Source organism: Pelecanus crispus, chromosome 1 (assembly GCF_030463565.1).
Source record: "Pelecanus crispus isolate bPelCri1 chromosome 1, bPelCri1.pri, whole genome shotgun sequence".
NCBI lineage: Eukaryota > Metazoa > Chordata > Aves > Pelecaniformes > Pelecanidae > Pelecanus > Pelecanus crispus.
Window position 1 is genome coordinate 28,667,989 of NC_134643.1, and position 22,700 is coordinate 28,690,688.

The 22,700-nt window shown below is 51.6% G+C and overlaps 1 protein-coding gene across 1 annotated transcript; it reads left to right on the forward strand.

Annotated features, from left to right (window-relative positions):
• Positions 1 to 3,063: 3,063 nt before the first annotated feature.
• On the forward strand, positions 3,064 to 21,455 carry WNT2 (Wnt family member 2). Its single transcript, XM_075707385.1, has 5 exons — positions 3,064 to 3,188; positions 5,031 to 5,254; positions 8,847 to 9,124; positions 12,031 to 12,295; positions 21,226 to 21,455. Exons 1-5 carry the CDS (start codon positions 3,109 to 3,111, stop codon positions 21,453 to 21,455), a joined length of 1,077 nt encoding a protein of 358 aa, XP_075563500.1. The 5' UTR covers positions 3,064 to 3,108.
• The last annotated feature ends 1,245 nt before the right edge of the window (positions 21,456 to 22,700 follow it).

The window sequence follows — 22,700 nt, forward strand, 5'->3', positions numbered from 1 at the left end:
GGAGAAAGGATCTGGACCAGCAGTAAAGCTGGAATTGCAGATGTGGTAAATGACCCTTCTGGAGGGGAAGGGGACAGTGTTCGTGAGCCGCTGGTGCTGTTGCCACAGGTAAAGGAGCTCCTGTTCATACAGAAGGGTGTCCCGGAAAAACCAAACGGGTCACCTTTTTACTGCACACCTGAGAAGGCTGGTAGCAGGGAGGACTGTAGCCTCTGCTCGGGGCGGTCTAAAATGCTGCTGGAATCTGCTGTCCTCTCCCTGGTGGTTGTCTCCCCTGCCAATGGATCCAAGGTGTATCTCTGAAACTGAAGTTGGCCAGCAGCTGAAAATGAGAGTGTGTTTTTTCACACTGGTGCTACTTTATCAAATAGATGTTGAATGCTCATCTGTTACTTTTAAGACCTGCTGGAGTTAGTAACTGGAACCGTAGTTGCTTCTGGGCAACCAATACTGCTGGAGGAGCCGTAACGTGCTCCAAGCTTCAGCCCTTAACTCAAAAGTCTTGGCAGCCAAAAGCTTTTCTGATGGGGGGGGGGGGGGGGGGGAGGCTGGTTGGTTTCTGTGGGGGTATTTGGGGTTGGCGGAAGTGGGGTTTAAAGTTAAATTGAGAAGTGGGTGAATGTTACCACCACAAAAGTTGATAGAACTCTACCCTTTGCATTTTCTTTCTGACGCACTACACGCTTACATCTGGTTGTATGTCTGCGATCTCAAGAAGTTGTACTGAGCGACGGCCTGGGAGGCTGATCCTCTACATGCAGTCACGCTGTAATTTGCTGCCTGAAGAACGGATCTCAAAGCGTGCTTCCCAGCTCGCTTTTCCAGGATTTTCACCTGGGGTTGACGGCTGAGGGCGTCTTTTAGGAACAAGAACTCTGCGGTCCCTAAGTTATTTAGCAACCTTCAGAGTTTGTCTTTGTTACAGGCAACGAGGGCTGACTTTGAACTGGGGCGTCTCCATCTTGTTAATGGTGGTTCATTGTCGGGAATATCTGTTATGCTGGATTTGCCCTATGTAGATGGCACTGAGTGAAAAGCTGCTAAATTCCTTGGTCTTGAATTTGCTTATTTGGCGACCACGGACCGCTTCACCTGGAAGCTCTGGTTTCTGCGTGAGCAGCGCCAACGCCTCTGCGCGCTCGGTGTGCGGGCCCGCGCTGGAATGCTGCCGATGTGAAAGGACAAGACAGCTTTCCGTGCGTCCTGGAGTTCAAGGACGGCTGCTGTCTTCGGTGGCACTAGCCTGACTGCGTGTGGCTGATAAAATTAACTTACCGGAACCGTTCTACTGGTATGCTTTGGTTAGGCTTTTGTGATGGTTAAAGAAGCTGGCGTTAACAGCAGTGGGAAGGGTGGATAGCGAGTGGAAGAGCAGAAAGGTTCTTCGGTGGACTTCTTGGGGTCTGGAGGTGGAGAAGTTCTCATTGCGCGATCGGGAAGGAGCCGCTCCCGCGGGCGGGGGGCGGCGGGACGGGCGCCACAGCCGCCCCCGGCGCCTTCCGCCGCCCCGGCGGCATCGCCCCGCTCCCCGGCCCGGCCCGCCGCTCCCGGCCGCCTCCCCGGGCAGGGGCCGGCGCTCGGCACGGGGAGGCGGTGCGGCGGCAGCCGATGCCCCCGCCCCGGGCCGTAAGCGCCGCGCTGGGCGCGGAGCCGGGCGGCCGCGGCGGGGCGGGGCGGCGCCGGTGCCCGCGGAGGGGCCGCGCAGGGGGTGGCGTCTGCGGTGCCCGGGGGCGAGGCGCTGCCCTGGGCCGGCGCTGCCCTCACCGGCGCTGCCCTGAGCCGGGGCTGCCCTGGGCCGGCGCTGCCCTGAGCCGGGGCTGCCCTGAGCCGGCGCTGCCCTGAGCTGGCGCTGCCCTGGGCCGGCGCTGCCCTGAGCCGGGGCTGCCCTGAGCCGGCGCTGCCCTGAGCCGGGGCTGCCCTGGGCCGGCGCTGCCCTGAGCCGGCGCTGCCCTGGGCCGGCGCTGCCCTGAGCCGGGGCTGCCCTGAGCCGGGGCTGCCCTGAGCCGGCGCTGCCCTGGGCCGGCGCTGCCCTGAGCCGGGGCTGCCCTGAGCCGGCGCTGCCCTCACCGGCGCTGCCCTGAGCCGGCGCTGCCCTGAGCCGGCGCTGCCCTGAGCCGGCGCTGCCCTGGGCCGGCGCTGCCCTGAGCCGGGGCTGCCCTGAGCCGGCGCTGCCCTGAGCCGGCGCTGCCCTGAGCCGGCGCTGCCCTCACCGGCGCTGCCCTGAGCCGGGGCTGCCCTGAGCCGGGGCTGCCCTGGGCCGGCGCTGCCCTGGGCCGGGGCTGCCCTGAGCCGGGGCTGCCCTGGGCCAGCGCTGCCCTGAGCCGGGGCTGCCCTGGGCCGGCGCTGCCCTCACCGGCGCTGCCCTGGGCCGGGGCTGCCCTGAGCCGGGGCTGCCCTCGCCTGCCGCTTCTCCTCCCGCCTGCGCTCGGTGCTGGCGGCTGGGCCGGCGGGGCGGCGGCGTGTCAAAGCCTGCGGGCTGCCAAGCGCTGCCGGTCTTGAAGCGCCGGGGTGGTCGCCGCTGGGGGCTCGGCAGCCGATCGATCGCGTAGCATCCGCTGGCGCGCTTGAGCTGTCTGCTCGGAGGGGTTATTGGAAAGCGCCGGGCTCCTCGGGATTCCTTGCCTAATCAGAGGTGTTACCTCCTCCTCTTCCCCCAGTGTCTCTTGACATCATTTCATCCATCAGAGTTTCAGAGGAAAAAAAAAAAAAAAAAAAAATCCACCACACACCACCACACCACACCAACCCAAAGCAGAACCCACCCAGTCTGTGAGCAGCCCACACCGGCCCCTCAGTTTTGCTGTGACTGCAGGGAAGAGCTGGATCAGGGCAAAGATGAAGGATGGGAGCGGGGCTGAGCTCCTTGTCCTGAAGGATCCGGTGCGGGGCGAATCGAGAGGAATGCGCAGCGATGCAGCAGCGATCGGCGTCCCCCGTGTCCCGGGAGGGGATCAATAAACCCCGCGGCCGTGCGTGGGGATGCGGGGGCGCTTGACCCGCCGAAGGAAGAAGCCCTCGGGGCGCGTTTGCTCCTGGCCGTCGCTGTTGCTCCATGGGATTTCTTCTGCCCCCCGCGACTGACCTGATGTGGACCGAAGCGTTTCTAACATGAACTTTCTCTCTGGGATCTGGTGGTCTCTTCCCCTGGTCTTGGTCTGGGCGACCCCACCGGTCACCTCCTCATGGTGGTAAGTTGTGCAATTCCAGGAATTTTTATTTGCTCTTGGGGAAGGTGGGGTCGGATTAATTGTAGATTGGAGGGGGGGGGGGGGGGGGGGCAGCCTCTCCCTCGCAGGCTCGTACAAGCGGAGCTCGCCGCTGCCAGCTGCTCCGGTCCAGAAAGCCCGGCCTTAAAGCGAGCGGGATTAGACGGGCTCGGCATCTCCCTCCACACCCCGTCCCTGCTCCCCGGCCTCCTCCTCCTCCGCGTAAGCCCAGAGCAGCTGCGGGGGCTGAGCGGGGCTGGGGGCGCGGGGGGCACGGCCCGGCGGGGGCAGCGGGGCACCCCCGGCGGGGGCAGCGGGGACCCCCGGCCGGGCAGCGGGGGCAGGGGGGACCCCCGGCCGGGCAGCGGGGGCAGGAGGGCACCCCCAGAGGGGGCAGCGGGGACCCCCGGCCGGGCAGCGGGGACAGCGGAGCACCCCCGGCCGGGCAGCGGGGGCAGCGGGGCACCCCCGGCGGGGGCAGCGGGGGCCCCCGGCCGGGCAGCGGGGGCAGGGGGGACCCCCGGCCGGGCAGCGGGGGCAGGAGGGCACCCCCAGAGGGGGCAGCGGGGACCCCCGGCCGGGCAGCGGGGACAGCGGAGCACCCCCGGCCGGGCAGCGGGGGCAGCGGGGCACCCCCAGAGGGGGCAGCGGGGACCCCCGGCGGGGGCGGCGGGGGCAGCGGGGCACCCCCGGCCGGCGCTGCCAGCCCTGGCCGCTGCCCCGGCGCTGCGGGGCCGCCGGAGGGAGTGGGAGGGGGCCGGGGAGCGGGGAACACGCCCGAGGTGCGCGGGGAAGCGCTGCTGCTGGCAGCCAGCCCTCCGCGCCCCGGCGGCTCTGGGAATTGGCTACGGCAGGGATAAAAATTTTTTTTTTTTAAATTATTATTATTTTTTCCCCCCTCTTCCTCGCCCTCCCCGTCCCCTCCCTCCTTCAAAGCTTCTCCTCGCTCAAGTGCAAACGGCAAGTGCGAAGGGGCCGAAAGCCCCGCGGGCAGCGCAGGACCCCGCTTCGAGGGGTGGTCGAGCTCGTGGCGGGGGGCGTCCGAGCGAGCTGCAAAGCGGGGGGGCCGCGGAGCGGGTTAGGATGGAAACACAAACCTGCCCCTCGAAGGGGGGACCCCAGCCGAGCCCGCACCGAGAAGCCTCGGCGCAGGAGCGGAGCTAAACCGCTTCTTACAAACCCGGGGAACGCATTTAGCCTTGACGCTGGCTGGCGCGGGATCACAGCCTGATTTATCAGACTGCGCGTATTTCAATAAAACGACTATCTGTGTCCGTAGCCCTATAAACGTTATTTATTGCGGTGGCTTTTTGTCATGGTGTCTTTTAACTGCCACTTTAATTTTTTTTTTTTTTTAAATCACGGCTTTAACGGTTTTATGATCGTACAAAATAATGAAAGTACAAGAAAAGGACGTTTTCTTCTATTTGATCCCTTCAAAAGACACCTATAGTAGTTTGGGTTTTATAAAAGGTACCTTTCGAAATATTTCAGGACTAATAGAGACCATCTGGATACAGATGATGATGTAATTTAAATTTTGTCAAGGTTTTTTTCTTTTTTTTTTTTTTTTTTTTTAAAGTACTGCACGGAGCTGTAACAGCGGGGTCTGGGGTTCCCCTAAACGCTTCACGTTATTAAAAACCACAGCAGCGGGGGCTAATTTTAAAGGATTTTCCCCCAAAAAAGGCAGAGGCAGCTCTGCACCCCCGGGTCCGCCGGAGGAAGGGGCGCGCAGCGCCCCCCCCCCCCCGCTTCCCCCGAAGCCGGTGCCCGGGGGTCGCAGCGGGCCCCCGGCGCTGCCCCTCCCCTTCCCTCCCGCAGGTACATGGGGGCCGTGGGCTCGTCGCGGGTGATGTGCGACAACGTGCCGGGCCTGGTGAGCCGGCAGCGGCAGCTGTGCCGCCGGCACCCCGAGGCCATGCTCTCCATCGGCCGCGGCGTGGCCGCCTGGACGGCCGAGTGCCAGCACCAGTTCCGCCGGCACCGCTGGGACTGCAACGCCCTGGAGCGGGGGCAGCGCCTGCTCGGCCGCGTCCTGCTGCGCAGTGAGTCCGGGGGGCCGGGCCAGGCCGGGCCGGGCGGGGCAGGGAGTCCCGCGGGGCGTGGGAGGGCGTGGGAGGGCGTGAGAGGGCGAGGAGGGGCGTGAGAGGGCGTGGCAGGGCGTGGTGGGGCGTGGGAGGGCGTGGCAGGGCGTGGTGGGGCGTGGGAGGGGCGTGAGAGGGCGTGGGAGGGCGTGGTGGGGCATGGCGGGGCGTGGGAGGGCGTGGTGGGGCGTGGGAGGGCATGGGAGGGCATGGTGGGGCGTGAGAGGGCGTGGCAGGGCGTGGTGGGGCGTGGGAGGGCGTGGCAGGGCGTGAGAGGGCGTGGCAGGGCGTGGTGGGGCGTGGGAGGGCGTGGCAGGGCGTGAGAGGGCGAGGAGGGGCGTGAGAGGGCGTGGGAGGGCGTGGTGGGGCGTGGGAGGGCGTGGTGGGGTGTAACAGGGCGTGGCAGGGCGTGGCGGGGCGTGGTGGGGTGTGGCAGGGTGTGGGAGGGCATGAGAGGGTGTGAGAGGGCGTGGCAGGGCATGGCGGGGTGTGGGAGGGCGTGAGAGGGCGTGGCAGGGTGTGGCAGCCGCTTTCCCGCCAGCTCGGGCGGGGCGCGCAGCACCCTAAGGGTAAAAGGGGTTTAGAGGCTCGGCGGAAGGGTTGGGGGGGATTTTGGGGCGGTCAGCGCTGGGGCTGGTACTGCCGGGCGAGCAACAGCCACCCTCCTGCAACCCTTGTTCCAAGCAGCGGCAAAGCTTCCTTTTATGTTTCGGGAGGAAGGGGAGGGGAAACACAAAATTACCCTGGAGTCTCGCAGTCAGCGGAACAGCACGTACGATACCGAGAAGCGCTGCTTTGCCTAAAAACCTGTGTCCGGGCAGAAGGACGCGGGCGAGGTTCGGAAAGGCGGGGGTTGGTGTATTAGGGGCTGGCCCTGCAGTTCCCAACTTCTCAGGTTTTTTTCATTGCGTCCTGGACCCCCAAATTAAGGGCTACAGAGAAATCCAGGTGCCAGAATGCAGCAGCTGGGCAGAGGGCTTTCCAGCACAGCCCACCCTGCCTAGGGAGACCAGTACTCTGGGGGGGCTGAAAGGGACCGCCCGTGTCCAAACAGCATCCCAGTTGCATTAGGATGGCAGCCGACAACCCCTTCCGCAGGCCGGTTCCCGCTGGAGCATTTCGCCGGGGAAGCGCAGTGGCGGGGTGCGGTCCCGCCAGGGCTGTGCTGCCGACGAGGCGTGGGGCGAGGCGTGGGGTGAGGCGTGGGGCGAGGCGTGGGGCCCGCGCCCGTGCCGGGCAGCGCTGCCCTCCAGCCCCACAGCCCTCTGCGGGGGCTGCGACCGCCGGTCCCTCAGACCAGGCTCCGGGGGAGAGGTAAGTGGGGACGCATCCGATTGGGGTGAGCCCAGCTTGTGCAGACCCCGAGCAGCTGAGGACCACAACGCGCTTCCCACCCTGAGGGAGGATGGTTAAGCAGGGTGTTGTTGCCACCTCAATGTTGGACTAAGGCATCTAGCGAGTCTTCAGGGAGCTTACGTGGTCCTTTTGACGCAAAGAAAGGGCCGAGATCTGTTACCGTGCCCGGATGTCCCTATCCAAGTGACAAACGTGCTGAGGTTCTTCTAAACTGCAGCTCTCTTTGCCAAACGCCACACCTGGGCGCACAGCTGTGGCACACAGCTGCCGGATCCAGCCCTGCCCTGACACTTGCGTCCCTGGGACGCCCCCGGCACGGTTGGAGACAGCATCTCCGGGCTGCGAGCAGCGTGGCACCCACAGGGAGAGGAGGAGGAAAATACCCCGGCGCCCTTGCCCCGGCAGTGGGGATGGGGAGGAGGAGAGGAGACCCTGGGCGTGCTGACCCGAGCAGTGGGATTTCATCCGCGGAGCATCATTCGGTGCCAGGCTCCGCCGCTGCTAAGCGCTTGGTTCCCGTAACCAGCTCCGTGTTCCCTTAGCAGTTATTTGTGAGTAACCAGTAACGTCACCCATCAGCTGAAGGTTTCGATGAGGTTTGTCTGACATTCAGGAAAACACGTCTGGCAGAACATGGCCTAATGCTGATGAGGCTATTTCATAAAAAAAAAAAAAAAAAGTAAAAATGCAGTTTTTTCCAAAAGTGAAGTTTTCACTGTTGGCTCATGGGAGAGAATTAAGGCATCAGGCTTCTGAGCTCTGCGCTGAGCCTGATCAGGCGGTGATTGCGATGGGAAATGTAGCTTGATATTCCTCTAATTTGAAACGAAATGGGTTTGATTAGTTTAATAAACTCAAATGAAACACTTGTCTTCCGACAACATCAAGTGTTTCTTTTTAATTAACGCTTTTAAAAGTTTTCCTGTTTCTGAATACGTTTTCTCAGAAATCAGTCTTCAGAAAGAGCGTGATTTGTAACAAGCCACAGTATCTCCTGCCTGGTTTTGGAAGGCAGCGTAGGGAAGGCAGGGCTTGCCCAGTCCTTTTGCAAGCTTTTAGGTGCCATTTGCCAAAGGTTTGTGCAGCACACGGAAGTCTAGGGCCCATTTCTATTTGAAACATCTAGATGCTACTGGAATAAAAACACTAAATAGTAAGTTATATGGTGTAATGCTGTCCCTACAATAAAGTCACAGATAACATTCCCTCTTTAGGGTCCCACTTCAGTGTGCTAACATTACTTAAAGCTTACAAGTCTTCTGAATGGGTCTCTCACTGCTAGTATCCTCAGATACTGCACAAAAATCTACTTCTCACTCTTTCCGTGCTAAAAACTTTCACAATATTTAAAGATCCCATTATCATGAATAGAGTTGTGCCAATATATGATAGGTCTGTATTGTAAATTACTACCTCTTAAAATAAACTTAAGCAATTACCACATTGAAATACATACCTGATAGCTTAAGAGTAGGCATAGTCTAGAAATGCAGATAATGTTTGGTATGATAAAGTGTCTTCGTTAAGAGAAGGGAAAGCTGCCTGCACAGCTGGCGTGTGGAAGTCACAGCTGCCAGGCCAAATCCTGCCTCAAGCATGACACAAGCAGTGCCATCGATCCAACGGAGCTTGTTTGTGTAGATTACGCCTAGCGGGCTTGGTTCTAGGCAGAAAACCTAAATTTAACTTATTTTCAGAAAATAACACCCAAGGTTTCTCCCTACCACCTTTTAAGCAGGAAGGTTTATTCCGAGTGCTTCAGAAGAGGAAAAGCTAGTTTCTGGAGCTATTTGGAGTATTTTGCAATGTACATGTTGTTCCAGTGTCCCTATTTAATAATTTTGTAAACCTATCTCTGAGATAGCACTTCATATATTTTCCTGAATCGATGAAACACGATAGAAATACCAGCTGTCCTATTCACGTATCTGTACAAAACAACTGATCCGTGGAAGTATATTAATCAATATCAGAAGCACACGTTTAATGTTTTCCAACTCTAACACTATATTGATGAGCTTTTACCAGGGAGGGGTCCAAGTTTAAGCCATGACTAATTCTGGCTCCAGGGAATGTGTGATTTCAGCCCAGTTTTATCTTTTGCTCAGCAAAAAAGTCCAGGATAAATGGCTGGAGTTAGGATAGCCACTCAAACTAACTGCCCCCACGATTTTTAAAGCGACTTTTTTTGTTTCAGGTAGTCGGGAATCTGCTTTTGTACATGCCATCTCCTCCGCTGGAGTTGTTTTTGCCATCACCAGGGCATGTAGCCAAGGGGAGCTGAAATCCTGCTCCTGCGATCCCAAGAAGAAAGGCTCTGCCAAGGACAGCAAGGGCCATTTTGACTGGGGTGGCTGCAGCGATAACATCGACTACGGCATTAAATTTGCCAGAGCCTTCGTCGACGCCAAAGAACGGAAAGGAAAAGATGCAAGAGCGCTGATGAACCTTCACAACAACAGAGCTGGAAGGAAGGTGGGTGCCCATCCAGCAGATGCCTGGAGATGCCCTCGGTGAGCTCTCCCGGCTCTGGGGCAGGTGATGGTTGGCCCTTGCTGACTGGTCTCAGGAGTTTGGAAGCAGTATGGGCTGAGCGGGAGCCTGAGGTGCCGTTTCTGTCTCCCTTGGAGGTTCAGTGTGGCAGAGGTCTCCAAACAGGTGGAGCGCAACTGCTTAGCAGTGCTCCCGTCGGAGTCAGCTCAGTGGCTCCTGGTGTGGGAAGTTCAGCCTGAGCCCAACTCGTTGCAGGATCAGTTTGGATGGAGGTTTTGTTTTGAGCCTAATCCTTATATATGGAAGAGGTTTACTTTTGGCGAATATAGAATAGAAATTCCTAAGGGAAGCTGAAGACCACAGTGAAGAACGGGCTTGGCTATTAAAGAGCAAATTCAAAATAGCATTGGAGAAAAAAAACATCCCATCCATTCCTGTATGTATACTGTAAACCTAAACACAAAATGAGCAGAGATAAAACACAATTACTTCACTTTTCGAGAAAATAAATCTAAAATACATGTCCCTTCACAAGGCATTGGCCTTGGGGTATGACCTGCTCTAAACAAAACCCTTCTCTAAACATTGTATGAAAATACCATTCCTGAATTTCAACAAGAAGAGTCTTTACTTTTTTATTGTAGGTGAGTAGAAGGAGTAGTTGCCAGGCCTATTGCCCACTGCTGGTGCAAGGACTGAGGAATACATGCACTAACATTTTGTGGTGGTAGCCAGAAATAGTAAGAACAGTGCATGAAACTGGAACAAACTGTTTCGTTATTCAAAACATATTCAAAATTTGCTGCATCCACAACATCTGAAATAACACAGAAAAATATTTTATAGTGCTAGAACAAGCACTTCTAAAATGATTCGTAGAGACTTCTTGTTTCTTGTCTTTGGTTTTTCTTAACATATAGTCAGTAGAAAGCCAATTGTTCATATTCTGATCTTTTTGTATTAAAAAGTTCCCTTTATAGACTGTACAATTGCTCTGTATTAACTAGCCCTTATTAGAAGAAAAGATCTGATTTAGATGAATTGTACTGCAAGTAGATGATTTTTCTGATAAATATTTCTCCTTCAACATCTTTCCTCCACCTGTTTATTACCAGCAGGTGTAATTCATATGTAATATAGACAGATGAGGCTATTCAGATCAGTGATATGCATATGCAATACTATGACTATATCGATGTTACTCTCCAAAAGAGACACAAGCAAAGACTTTATAGGGGTGAATTAGCTCCATGCTGGGAAGTACTTTCTGAAATAATTGTCTTAGTAAGTTTAAAGAAATACATATACCAAATAACAAGAGAGTATTGGTAAGCAGGTAGGGTTTTTTAGAAAAAGCTCGAGAGACTTTAATAAATATATTTGATTAAAAATAATCAACACATTCATATATGCTCTAGACCTGCTTTGTAGAAAGGGATGCTGTTTTGTATCCACAGTGCAATGGTGTAGGTTTAGCTTTGCAGGGATCTCAGTACCTCAGCCCACCCACAAGTCTGGCATTTGGATCTGGGTAAGACCGGCTGTGCTCTTTGCTTTTTCTCACCTGCAAAAGGGGTGTTGATAGGTTTCTTTTAAAACTAGACTATTCAGATTTTACTAATTCAGAAATACACAGAATAAATATTTGTAATATTCCCATATGAGTCACACAAAATAATATGCTGTGTATCAGTATAGGAACATCACTGACAAAAAAGCAGTCCTGCATTCCTGTGTGCTTCTTCCACTATTCCAGCAAATTGTTTTAAATGTACAAGTAGTCAAACTGATTCCTACTCAGATAATTAAAACCAAGCATCCACTTAAATCCCAGTTTCGTGATAGTACCTTTGGCAATGAAGTGGGGCTGTGGGAATGTCAGTGACTTCTTTGAAGTAGTTGTAACGTTTACAAGTTGGAAAGAAAATTGAAAGTACTTTGGTTTTATAACACATTCTGGCTTTATTGCTGAGCGCTTGATTGAAAAATGCTGCCCCACTGTGCATCAGTCTCACTTCTAATCATGGAGCTTTCCTCTCTCACCTTCCTCCCATGATGCTGTTCCTCTTGTACAAACTCTAAAACGTTCATATTTCATGAACCCTTAAGGCACAATATTTATAGATCAAATATCCATATCTTCAGAATTAGGAATGAATTATTTATTGTATATGAACCCATCTGTTGTTCTCCAACATCATACAGATAGCTTAAATGTCTGAGATGAAGCTGAAATGGCTTTAATGCTATCCAGACATTAAATTAATGATGAAGGTGATCTCTCCAGTGCAAGCTAATGAAGGTCTTACTCTAAAATGTTTGTTAAAAGGCTTATAAGCGTTTTAAAAATACCATACTTTAAAATTTTGCATAGATCGGATGCCTAGCCCAGGTACGATGCTTTGCACAGTCTCTGTAAAATCATTTAAATATGAAATGCCTAGGAATTTCTGGGCAATATTTGAAACACTATTCAGGGCAAAGGGCAACTTCATGAAGGCAAGCTAGAGAGGGTCAGCATGGCGATGCTTCAGCTGGAACGACGGGGAAAGGGGGTACCTTCGCCTACCAAGGCTCTGAGCAATTCTGTCCATTTCCCAGATCGTTTCCTCCTGTCCAATCTGTGTCCTGGCCTTATGGACCATCCCGATCCTCGGGATGACTGGCAGGAGCAGGGAAGGTAGGCCCACCAGCCGGAGGATTGTGCGTACGGTTGAGTCCAGCAACCAACCATGTGGGGATGACTTGATGCTACCAGAGGGTGTCACTACAGACCGTGATTTGGAGCCCCACTGCGAGCCTGGCATTACAGGGTGAATGGAAAAGGGCTGAGAAGCATAAATTACCGTTTGTTTTACCTGTGTATATTTTACTGCGTTTCTAAACAGGCCGTGAAGCGGTTTTTGAAACAGGAGTGCAAATGTCACGGTGTGAGTGGATCGTGCACTCTAAGGACCTGTTGGCTGGCCATGGCAGACTTTAGGAAAACAGGAGATTATCTGTGGAAGAAATACAATGGAGCGATTCAGGTGGTCATGAATCAAGATGGCACGGGTTTCACTGTGGCTAATAAGAGATTTAAGAAGCCAACTAAGAATGACCTGGTATACTTTGAAAGCTCTCCAGACTACTGTATCAGGGACAGGGATGTAGGTAAGCCTCTATTGTTACACGTGAATGGTTTTATTTAAGACATTTGTACTTTGAAGGTCAAAAATTATCATTATTATTGTGTGCGTGTGTGTATATATCTATATATTTAAAAAAAAAAAATCCATGCATGTAACCAGCCGGAAACAGGCAGGAAGATGTTTTGGAAGGACAGCTCTGTACAGGAACGATAGCTCCTTGATGCCCATAGATGTATGGCAGCCAGCTGTTCTAATATAATTCAGCAGTTTCTTCCAGATGCTATGGAGCCCTGGAGACGTTGCAAGGCAAAAACTGGTTTTAGGACAAGTTTGAGTCATGCTCTGGAGGTGGGTCCATACCATACACAGCCACATACACGCTTGTATCACACAGCTCACTCCAGAGCTGCCAGATGTAACTAGAGCAGCCCCAAGTCCCGTGATGTCCCTATGATACCACCTCCTGTCGCATTGCTTCTCTTCCATATTGTTATGCCACTGCTGCAGACCTCCTTTATCTGCATGTTCCCTGCAGCTCACTGCGGACCATGAACCTCCTAGTTGTAGACACACCTTTCCCCATCAGTAATGTCGGAGGTACAGCAGCTTGGTGCAAACCACGCTTGCACCGGTCAATGCAGCTGTCGGTAACGTGGTGCAAGGCAGCTGGAGGACGGGCGTGCAGGTGGATGAAAGCGTAGAAGTTGGTGGGGCACAGCACACTGCTTCGAGTGACACAGCTGTTCATCCCTCCTTACAAGACAGTGCTGGCTCCATCCATGATAACCATCACATTTTCTGAAGAGTTGTGCCAGCCCCAGCGGAAAGAGGTAAAGTTTCAGGGCTGCTATTAACACTGAATTTTTCCACTGCCAGGAATTTCAGTAGAGACACACTTAACAGCGTTACAGGATTCGAGGCATTGCCAAGCACCCGGAATCCTGCTAACGGTTCTTGACCCGTGTATAGTATTTCCTGATGTGGCAATTAAAAACTAGCAGCTAGAAACCCAGAAATTTGGAAAAGAGAGCCAGGCTGAGTAATGTACAAAAGATGTTGTGGAACTAATTAATAGGTTGTATAACGTACCAGATTGCACCCGGTATGACATATCTGTAAGTATCTGGATAGCAGCTCAACTCTTTTTTGGCACCGCTGCATATTTACAATCCAAGTTGACTTGGAATAAGCGTTGCAAAACAACTGTACTTAAATAAGAACAATATGTGAAATCCTGGTCATGTACTATTGACTTCAGTGAACACAGAATTTCATCCAGTACGCTTATGTTGTACAGTGTTTTTGGTTAGTTGAGTAGTCAAGGTAATTTTAAATGTTATTTATGGCTTTTGCAGGTGACGCTCATTCCCTGCACAAGCACATACTGTTCCTTGAATAGTGACCGATACTGTAAAGTCTAATACTTTAATCCAAGTGAATAAATGGGCATATTGTGGCATTGTGCAGAGACTAACTTTGCAGACTAGGATTGATTCAAAACTCTGTTTCTTGAAGTTGCCTTGTTCATTGTAGAACCTGTGCTTTCCCCCAGAAAGGAGAGCCCATACACGACCCACTCCTATGTCAAAAGGCCATTTAATAATCTCTTTGTACTAAGCCTAATCTCATCGGCCAGTCTTGTTATCGTGGAGAAGAGTGGGCATTTTTTACCGCAGTGTATTATGTGCACTTGCCTGACGCTGTCAAGCCTGCCCAGAGATGGCAGAGTCTGGCATGTGCTTTGGCTCAGCTTAAGATAAGGCTGCAGATGAGGCAGTGTTTCTTTGCTGCCCAGAATTCAGAGAATGTGGCTGTTTGGAAGAGCACAGTTTTGGCAAGCTGCAGTAAACCTTTAATGGGATGCAGGATGCCCTGCTGCCCGCATGGAGCAAAGAAAGAATCAGATGAACAAAAACTGATCTGGCTTTGAGAGAGGTAATTTCAGCAGCTGAGCAGCATTTTTTCTTTATTACCTTTGGTTTGCCCTGTTGAGCGCTCCAGAGTGTCAGCCCTGTTAAGTGACTGGAAATGAAATGAGATTATGGAAGTCTGAGTTTGGAAACAGGTGGGGAGCATCTCAGCGTCAGCTAAATGTAATACCACAGTGCTTTAGTATGTCCTTGAATACAGTTCTGCCTTTCATTCACTGGGGAATTCGAGCAATTTAGTGCTTCAAGAAAAAAAAAAAAGTATATCTGCAGATTGGATAGTATTGGGACTGAATGAAGGATTCCCAGAGCAAACCTTATGAAGCGTCACGACTTCACCAGGAGACGTCTTCACAAACTGTAAAATGACCAAGCCAGTGTCCTCCATGGCTCGGGCGTACCAACACATATGAACCAGTAAATTAAAGGTGCTCAGGGGTTGTATCATCAGTGGCCTATCCAAAAAACTATGCATCTCGTCTTCTGCTATTGGGGATTTTAGAGGTGGCTCTTCTCTCTGGTGGCGGGCCCTGCAGGGTGCTGGGACTGAATACACCCCACTGGGTCTGGCAGCTTGTCTGGGGGAGGTAGCTGGACGTACATACATGAATCATGTGAAAAATGTGGTGTTATTATTTTTTCCTAGAAGGAAAAGAGGAGTCATTGCTTTTGGGAGTGAGATAATACGTGGAAAACACTAATAACAACTCAATAGCAAGAGAACGTAATAACCCAACCACCTCTGGTCTAGCATTAAGATTTCACGACTTTTAGAAAAGGACCAAAGGAAGATTTTCAGAAGTGTTCAGAATTCACTTAACTCTGCTCACATGGATGCCGAAATAATTTTTACTCACAATTTTGTACTCATAGTTTGATAGAAACAGACATCCCAGAGGACTTTTGAAAATCTTGTCATGAACTTACAAATTTTGCCACACTTTGAGTGGTCTTTATATTATCATAAATTTCCAGCTCCCAAAACCAATACAAGCATACCCAAGCCTACACAGGGCGAGACCTATTAGAAATGATAAAGCTGTGAAGGGAACTAAAGTGATGGCTACACAAGTGGCAGTCCTGCTGTAGCATGTACTCTCTTACCCTGAATGCATAACTTCTCCGAAATGCTCTAAAAAACCTCTTGCTTGTCTGCTTATAATTTTCTGTTAGAAGCATTTTAAGTTTTAAAAGATTGCTATTTGACCATCCATGCAGGCTAGGTTGATTGAAAGCTGTTGCAAATTTACCGTATTTTGAACGTGCCGGTGGACAAGCAGAGACTGCTTTAGGAATAAACACTCAAGCAGCCGTAGTGTGGGCATCACCAGCTTGCTGGACAAGCTTTCGTTGCAGTCTGGTGTTCATAGAGACTGTTAAAGCAGTGTAATGTCTACCTGCAAAAGAAAACATTTTAGAACGGGTTTATTAAAAATTCATTTGTACAGAGCAACGAAAAAACATAGGCACTGTTTGAGTGAAGCCTCTTCCTGCAGGGAAACCCCCACCAAAGTGTGTAGAGCAAGCAGAGCTCAGCTATGCATGTTGAGGTGGTGCATATGAGCGAGGAGGTTGTGTCCTCAAGCGTGGACACCAAGGTGGAGGTGGCGGGCAAGCGGCAGGATGGTGTTGGTGAGCGCGTGTTGACTGTTCGCAACTGTTCTGGTAGCAATGAGGCTTTGGCCATGTGGAGATAGTGGTGGAGCAGAGGCAGGTCGTGTCTACGTGTAGATGGTCTTGAGCTGCTGCAGCTGTCCCTCAGGACCTGCTGCAAACCCATGCGCCATGTGCTTCAAGTCATCCGTAGGTTTCTCCCAACACTCACATGGTCCCATTTTGGGTGCTGTCAAAGCCAGCATCTCTGCCTCTGCCTGCATGTAGGGTGTGGGTTGTAGACCTGGATTACGGTGGCCATCTCCTGTGTACCCAACAGGCAGACAGGTGCTGTGGCTGTGTCTGAGGACCCTCCACACCTGGTCTCCTGGTGGAAAGCACTGTGGAAGTGCATGTGCAGTGCTATGGGCAGCTCCTGGGAGCTGCGTGTTGGGTGACAAACAACATGTCCAGGATGACCTGCTTTGGGTCCTACACAGGATTATTTTCGTGTTCATTTCTCTGCTGCCCCACGTAAGCCATTTCCTGCATTTTTGAGATGAATGAGGCCAAGTCCAGAGTGAAAGAAAAATGTGAAATTAAAACGTAGCCTGCAAAGTATTGGTGTTGGGCAAGATGCGTTACTACTTGAGGTATGTAACCCATGGAGGGAAACCAATCCTGATCTATGTCAAAAACTTCTCACTGAGGTTAGCTGCACGCAGGCAGTCCCTGTGTGACTTCTTGGCCTGTGTCTCCCAATTTACAGATTGCAAACATGTTGGGTGCAGTCCCAGCCCCGTGCAAGCTGACAGTGGAGCTTGCGATGACTTCCATCAGGGCAGCTCTCCTCCAAGCACCATCCGGCAAGGGAGCAGCACAATCGCCCCAAGAGCCTCTGGTTGCTGAGAGGTTATGACAGCTCTCAGTGGCTACAGAAATTAGAGCGAGGAACATTTGCTCTAAACTGATCTGGATAAGCTGTTTTTATCAGCACGTTGCTGTCTCTTTGTTGCTGGCCTGGGAAATCCCAGCCCCTCTGGCCAAGGCTGAGTCCGGTGCACGCTGCTTGTCCTCTCCAGCCCTGCTGTACCGAGGTGTTGTATGTGAAATGTGAATGTTTCTTGGTTTGAAAAGTAGCTTCTGAGCTACTTTTCTGTGAATATTTTTCTTTTTTTTTTTTTTTCCCAAACACTCATGTGGAAACTAGTTTATTGTTGTTGGGGGTTTCACTGCCTTTTTTTTTTTTAGATGAAAGTCAAGCAATGAACTTTATCGCTTGAAGCCAGATTTTTAATCAATAGAAATAGAAGGGAAACTCTCATGTTATAAAGGAATAAATACACTTTAGTGCTTTAGGAATGGAGAAAAAATATTTTTCAACTTACCATATGTTTGCTTAAGAAAACAACTGCACAAACCAAGAAGAAAGAGTTTGATGTATGGGCCGTAAAGTTGGCAGTATTAAAAGCTGTGGATGTTTTGGCAGGTACAATGTAGTGTGTCGGCATGGCAATTCCAACACTTGAAATAAAAACAAAGAGGTTGCACGAAAACCTTCTACAAGTTAGAACATACTCCTGCCTCTTAAGTGATGAGGAGGTGCATTACAAGGTAGCAGGCAAAGCTCAGAAAACTCTGCCGCATTTTGTTTAGTGTCTTCTGTTGTCTCCATCACCTGGCTATGTGAATGCCCCCAAGGAGCGCAGTAACTTGCCTGGCTGCTCGCTGTCAGTTATTGCTCGTTTTCTTTCTCATGAGAGAAGCCGCAGAGATGCTGAAGATGCTGTTTGAACTTTTCAAAAATGTTGGTTTTGCTCAGAAACTAAGCCTTTACGTGAGCCTGTTTTCTCTTTCGTCATGTTCTGTGGATAATTTAGTTTCCTCTCCTAGTGACATAGTAAATGTTGATGTTGTATTGTGGGTAGTATCAGGTGATACTGGCTTCTGACTACCTGTTAGGAGGTGAAATAATTTTGGTTTTGAAGTCAGTGGCAAAACTCCCATTGAAGCCAGCAGGCATATTCTGCTCAGGTTCTCCTTCGCTGCTGTGCAGTTTCCCCAAACATCTGGAAATGAGAACTTTGGAGTTGGAAACTAACTTGTGCCTCAGCTGAGGAATGCGGTCAGACCTTCCCGGGGCAGCTCCTGCACCTCATCACAGCCCAGCGTGATGCCCCGTGCCTGGCCTCACACGGCGGGGGACGTGGGGTCTTCCTTCCACCCCAGCAGCCAGGCGGCATGGCCCCGCTCCGCTCCCGGTCAGGAGGGTGCTGAGGTGGGGAGCGGCTATGCTTTGCCTTCGCTGGAGGAATGACACCATGCAATGGTGGCACAGCGAAGGCTATTGAGCGTCCAGCTCATTTCGCACAAACCACATGCAGAGAGCAAAGCACCAAGTGGTTTGAAATCTAACCCAAATCACGGTTGTCGGAGATTATCATCCTAGACGTGCTGCGTTACACAGCCCAGGCTCTCCAGGACTTTGGGGCTGGGCTTCATCAGCGGGGTAAAGCAGCACGCAGAGCAAGGGAGGTGAGGGGGAGCCCGTGCAGGGACGTAAGCAGGAATTCACACCAAATTCCCAACGCAGAATAGTAATCATACGAGTCGCGAGCTTGGCCTTTGTACCGTTTTTTTGTCTGAGCAGAGAGGGCAGGACGAGCGCCTATAAAAGTGGTTATTCAGTTGTATTTTGCAGTCTGGGATGCAATGGATATTGCTGTGGGCTGACACAAGCACCAGAACTTACGTTCAGATGCCCCAGCTGTTTGCACAGTGTCACGGATGGAGGAGAACGTGGTAGCTGGGAAGCAGGGTTTGGTTTGTTTTCTGCCACAGGCTTCCTACAGGACCACGGGTGGATCATGTAGCTCTGCATCCGCCCCACTCCTCAGCCCTGCCTAGACTGGGGGCAGCGGGGGCCACTGGAAGTCTCTCTCCCCCAGGGTGGAGCCATTCCTGGAAAAAGGATCAGGGAAAGGCCTTTTGGCATCACAGTTTTGCCCATTGTGCAGGTTGCCCCAGTGCAGCTGTCCTTGCAGGGAGAGTTGCGTGGCAGAGGGCTTGCTAGGGGTGGTGTGCGCCCGTGTGGGTCATTGCTGGTGGTACTTCTCCTCCTCCCTGGGACCCTCTGCACCAGGATTCAGGTGCTGCCACTGGCCGTGGGGACAGGAGACCGGGAATTACTGCAGGTTCCCTGGTGCAGAGCATGCCCGATGTCACTGGTTCTTACACCAACTTGAGGTGCTCCTCAAATAGCAGAGACTCACTTTAAAGTGCCATTCAGCTGCATCCCCAAGGATGCTACACAGAGCACTGGTCCATGGGCAGCAGCATGAGCAGGGTTGGACCCTGAGGAGATCTGGGATGTGCCAGGCTGCAGGTGCAGGAGCCCATCCCTGGCTCTGTTCAGCGTGTCTTCCCCTCCCTCTGCCTTTTCCCTTTCAGGTGGCTCAGCGGGTCTCCACTTGGCCGGTGCCACAGCACCTTCGTGGCTCAGGACTCCCGAGCCGTGGCCGGTGTCTCCGCCGTCGGCAGCAGCTGGCGAGCAGCTCCTGGGGCAGCCATGGGCACCCGCTGAGCCCAGGGTGTAGGTGGCCATGCAACACCCTTCTTCTGCTCTGCCTGCAGCAGACCCGGACCAGTGATTCGATATTGAAACTTTCCACGTGTATATTTCTACCCAATGAATATTTAAATAATTAAATAAATACAGGAATATAGGCTGTGGGAGAGAAGGCTGAGATGCCTTCAAGGGACTGAAACACTCCTCTGGAGCAGCAGTTGAAGCCTGTCCTCTTAGATGCAGAAAAGGCAAAACATCCCCCACCATGGCTAAGAGGCTAAACCACATATTGGTCCCACAGAAAACCACAGTCTGAGAAGATGACTTTACTCAAGTGCCTGAGACCACTCGTTGCCTCAGTGTCTGGGCCCAGGCCTCAAAAGGCATGAAGTCTCCCTCATGCTGGGGACAGTAAAGGATGGAGGAACGATGAATACTTGTATGTTGTGAAGTGCTTCAAAACAGCAGCGGTGGTATATACAAACATAAATACACCATAGGGGGGAAAAGAAAGAAAATTAGAATGTACGCAGCTTAGATTTTTAATAAGTACAGATTAATTACAGCTTAAGTTTTATTAATTAAGCTTGATTTGCTATCCTAGCTCATGCAAATTTGAATTAATGTCTGCGTGTATTTTTTTTTTCTTTAAGAAGGTAAATTGTTCATGTTTGATGTATACCTGTGAATACACTTTGTAAAATGTTTCCAGTAAATTTAATGACTGCAGTCAATATTGAGGGAATCCCATTTTGGCCAAGAACAGAAGAACGGAGCTATAATCAGGTCTAGGGAAAATGTCACAACAATGTTCATCTCATGGATATACCTGAAATTGATTTATAATAGCAATACATAAGAAATTAGGTGAAGCAATGAGTATTCGTGAAGTCTTCAGATGGATAATAATAACCTGGCAACAGCTGTGGTACATATAGATCCGAAAGTGAACCCTAAGATAAGTTTGTATGGGATGAGCAGCAGCTCCCATGTGGTACAGTAGCTGTTCAGGCTAAGACATGCCTTAAAGAGCCATTTGGTGCCACACGGAGATGGGCAGAGGCATTTCAGCCGCTCCAGAGAGGTTGTAAGAACATGAAGAGGTAGGGTACGTTCCCCTACCCCTCCTTCTGTCCACAGCAGGCTGTAATTTAGTTTCTCCTAATCTCTATCAAGAAAGAGGAGAAGAACCCTTGGTGCTTACCCTGCAGAGACGAGAGGTGCGCAGAGCAGCCACCTTTCAGCTGCCACCTGAGCTGGTGGACACGGGGGCCGTGGGGGGACCCTGGCAATGCCAAGTGGTTGGGGTGCTTCTGTGCTCACTTCTGCAAAGACAGCATGGTTACTCTGCCCAGCATGCCCCTTGCAGCCACCAAATTTAGCGGTCTCCTCTTTCCCAGCTCTCCCCTGCCCACCCAGAGCTCCCCTGCAGAGCCCATGAGCTCCTGAGCACCACAGGGATGCTCCTCCTGGGCACCCCATTTCACACAGCCCCGGGGGACTGGACGCGGGGGGCAGGAGGGGGCTGCACGGCTGCCTCGGGGAGGGTATCTGCTCACTGGGGCGGAAAGAGGTGCTATGGAAAGATGAAGCAAAGCACGATGATACTAACAGAATCAGGTAGAGCCTTGAAGTATTTGGTCCATTTTACTTCTTCTCATCTCCAAAGCTGATTTCCAGGATAAATTTGAGAATTTGAGAGCAATTTTACCTTATTATAGGCATTTCTCTGGCTTGATTCCCAGGTGATGTGATGTTGAAGGATCACATACATTGCAAATTATGGTTCCTATAACTATTTTTATATGCTTTCTGTCCTTCCTTAAAATCCACCTCCTGATCTTTCCTGCATTTCCTTTGTAGGGTCCCTCGGGACAGCTGGTCGGGTTTGTAACCAAACCTCCCGCGGCATGGACAGCTGTGAAGTGATGTGCTGCGGGAGAGGCTACGACACCTCCCGCGTCAGCCGAATGACAAAATGCGAGTGCAAATTCCACTGGTGTTGTGCCGTGCGCTGCCAGGACTGCCTAGAAGTGGTCGATATTCACACCTGCAAAGCACCAAAGAGCACTGGCTGGATCTCCCGGACATGATGCACAGGCTACTGACGCTTGAGGACCACAGCCTTTGCCCTTCCTGATCCCTGCAGGGAATGCGTCCGAGGTCGTCTCTACTTTTATGCCAGTTTTGCCGTTGTCTTTCATTGCACAGAAGCTGCTGAATAATTAATACAAACTCTGCAGCATTTAATTCCCATTTCTGCATGACAGTGTTGCTGCAGAGCTGTCCGTGCATAAACTGATGCAGCTCTGGAAGGACGTACTTCTGCCGGGACTCTTCCAACCAACACACAACTGTCCTCCGGACTCCTTGTGGCAATTCATTCCTGCCATCAGGAACACAGCACGATAAAAAAAGGGAGCATTTTGTACAAGACCACCACAACCGCCTGCATGGGCTGAGCTTGCTCAAGCATCTGCCAAAGGATCCTGTGCTGGCCACAGTCGTGCCCTGGATACTGAAGCGCTCGGGAGTTTGAGCACCGGTTGGTGATTCCTCCGTGAGAGGAAATTTGGGGCAAGGCTGGGTGAAAGGCTTTACCGGAGGGGTGTTTGTCCATCCCCGGTGGACTGGAGTTTGCAGTGAGGTGGCCACCCCCACCACCGTTAGCACACTGCAGCTTCCCGTGGGGCAGAAATTGGCCAACGGCAAAAAGCAAAGGGAACCGGAGGAGATGTATTCAACCACATTTTCATAAACTATTAAAGAGTCAAAGCAAATGTCTTAGTTATATATTTGTGAAAACTTGTCTTAAAAGCTTTTAAAAGGTCATTAATATTAACTGCTGAGTTTTTTTGTGATCTGAAGGATCAAAGAGAAGAGATTTGTTTCTCAGCCTAGTGAGAGCTGAGTATAGGACACTCAACTACCTGAGGATAAGGTTTCCTATTTTTCACTTACTGAATAAGCAGAAACACGTTTGCAGAAAGCTGATGGAGAATGAAATACCTTGTCTCAGTAGTGATCGGGTTTCTAAAGAATCTATCAACTTCTATGTTCTTTTAAATTTAATAAATCTATTAAATGTGTTCAGAATGATACTTTCCGTTCAGATGGGGACTTCCAAATGAGATTTTTTTCACTAAATATTTTATGCAAAAAGTTATGCCTGTGATTAAGGGTGCATTGGCCTCTGATGGAGGTAGTTACGGGTCCATATGCTGGGCTGGGATCAGCACAAAACAACAAAGCGCTGGAAAGATGCGCAGGCTCACGGGGCCCAGAAATCGAAGCCTCACTGGAGAGGAGCTGGGTCAGAGAGGGACTGGCCGTCTCTC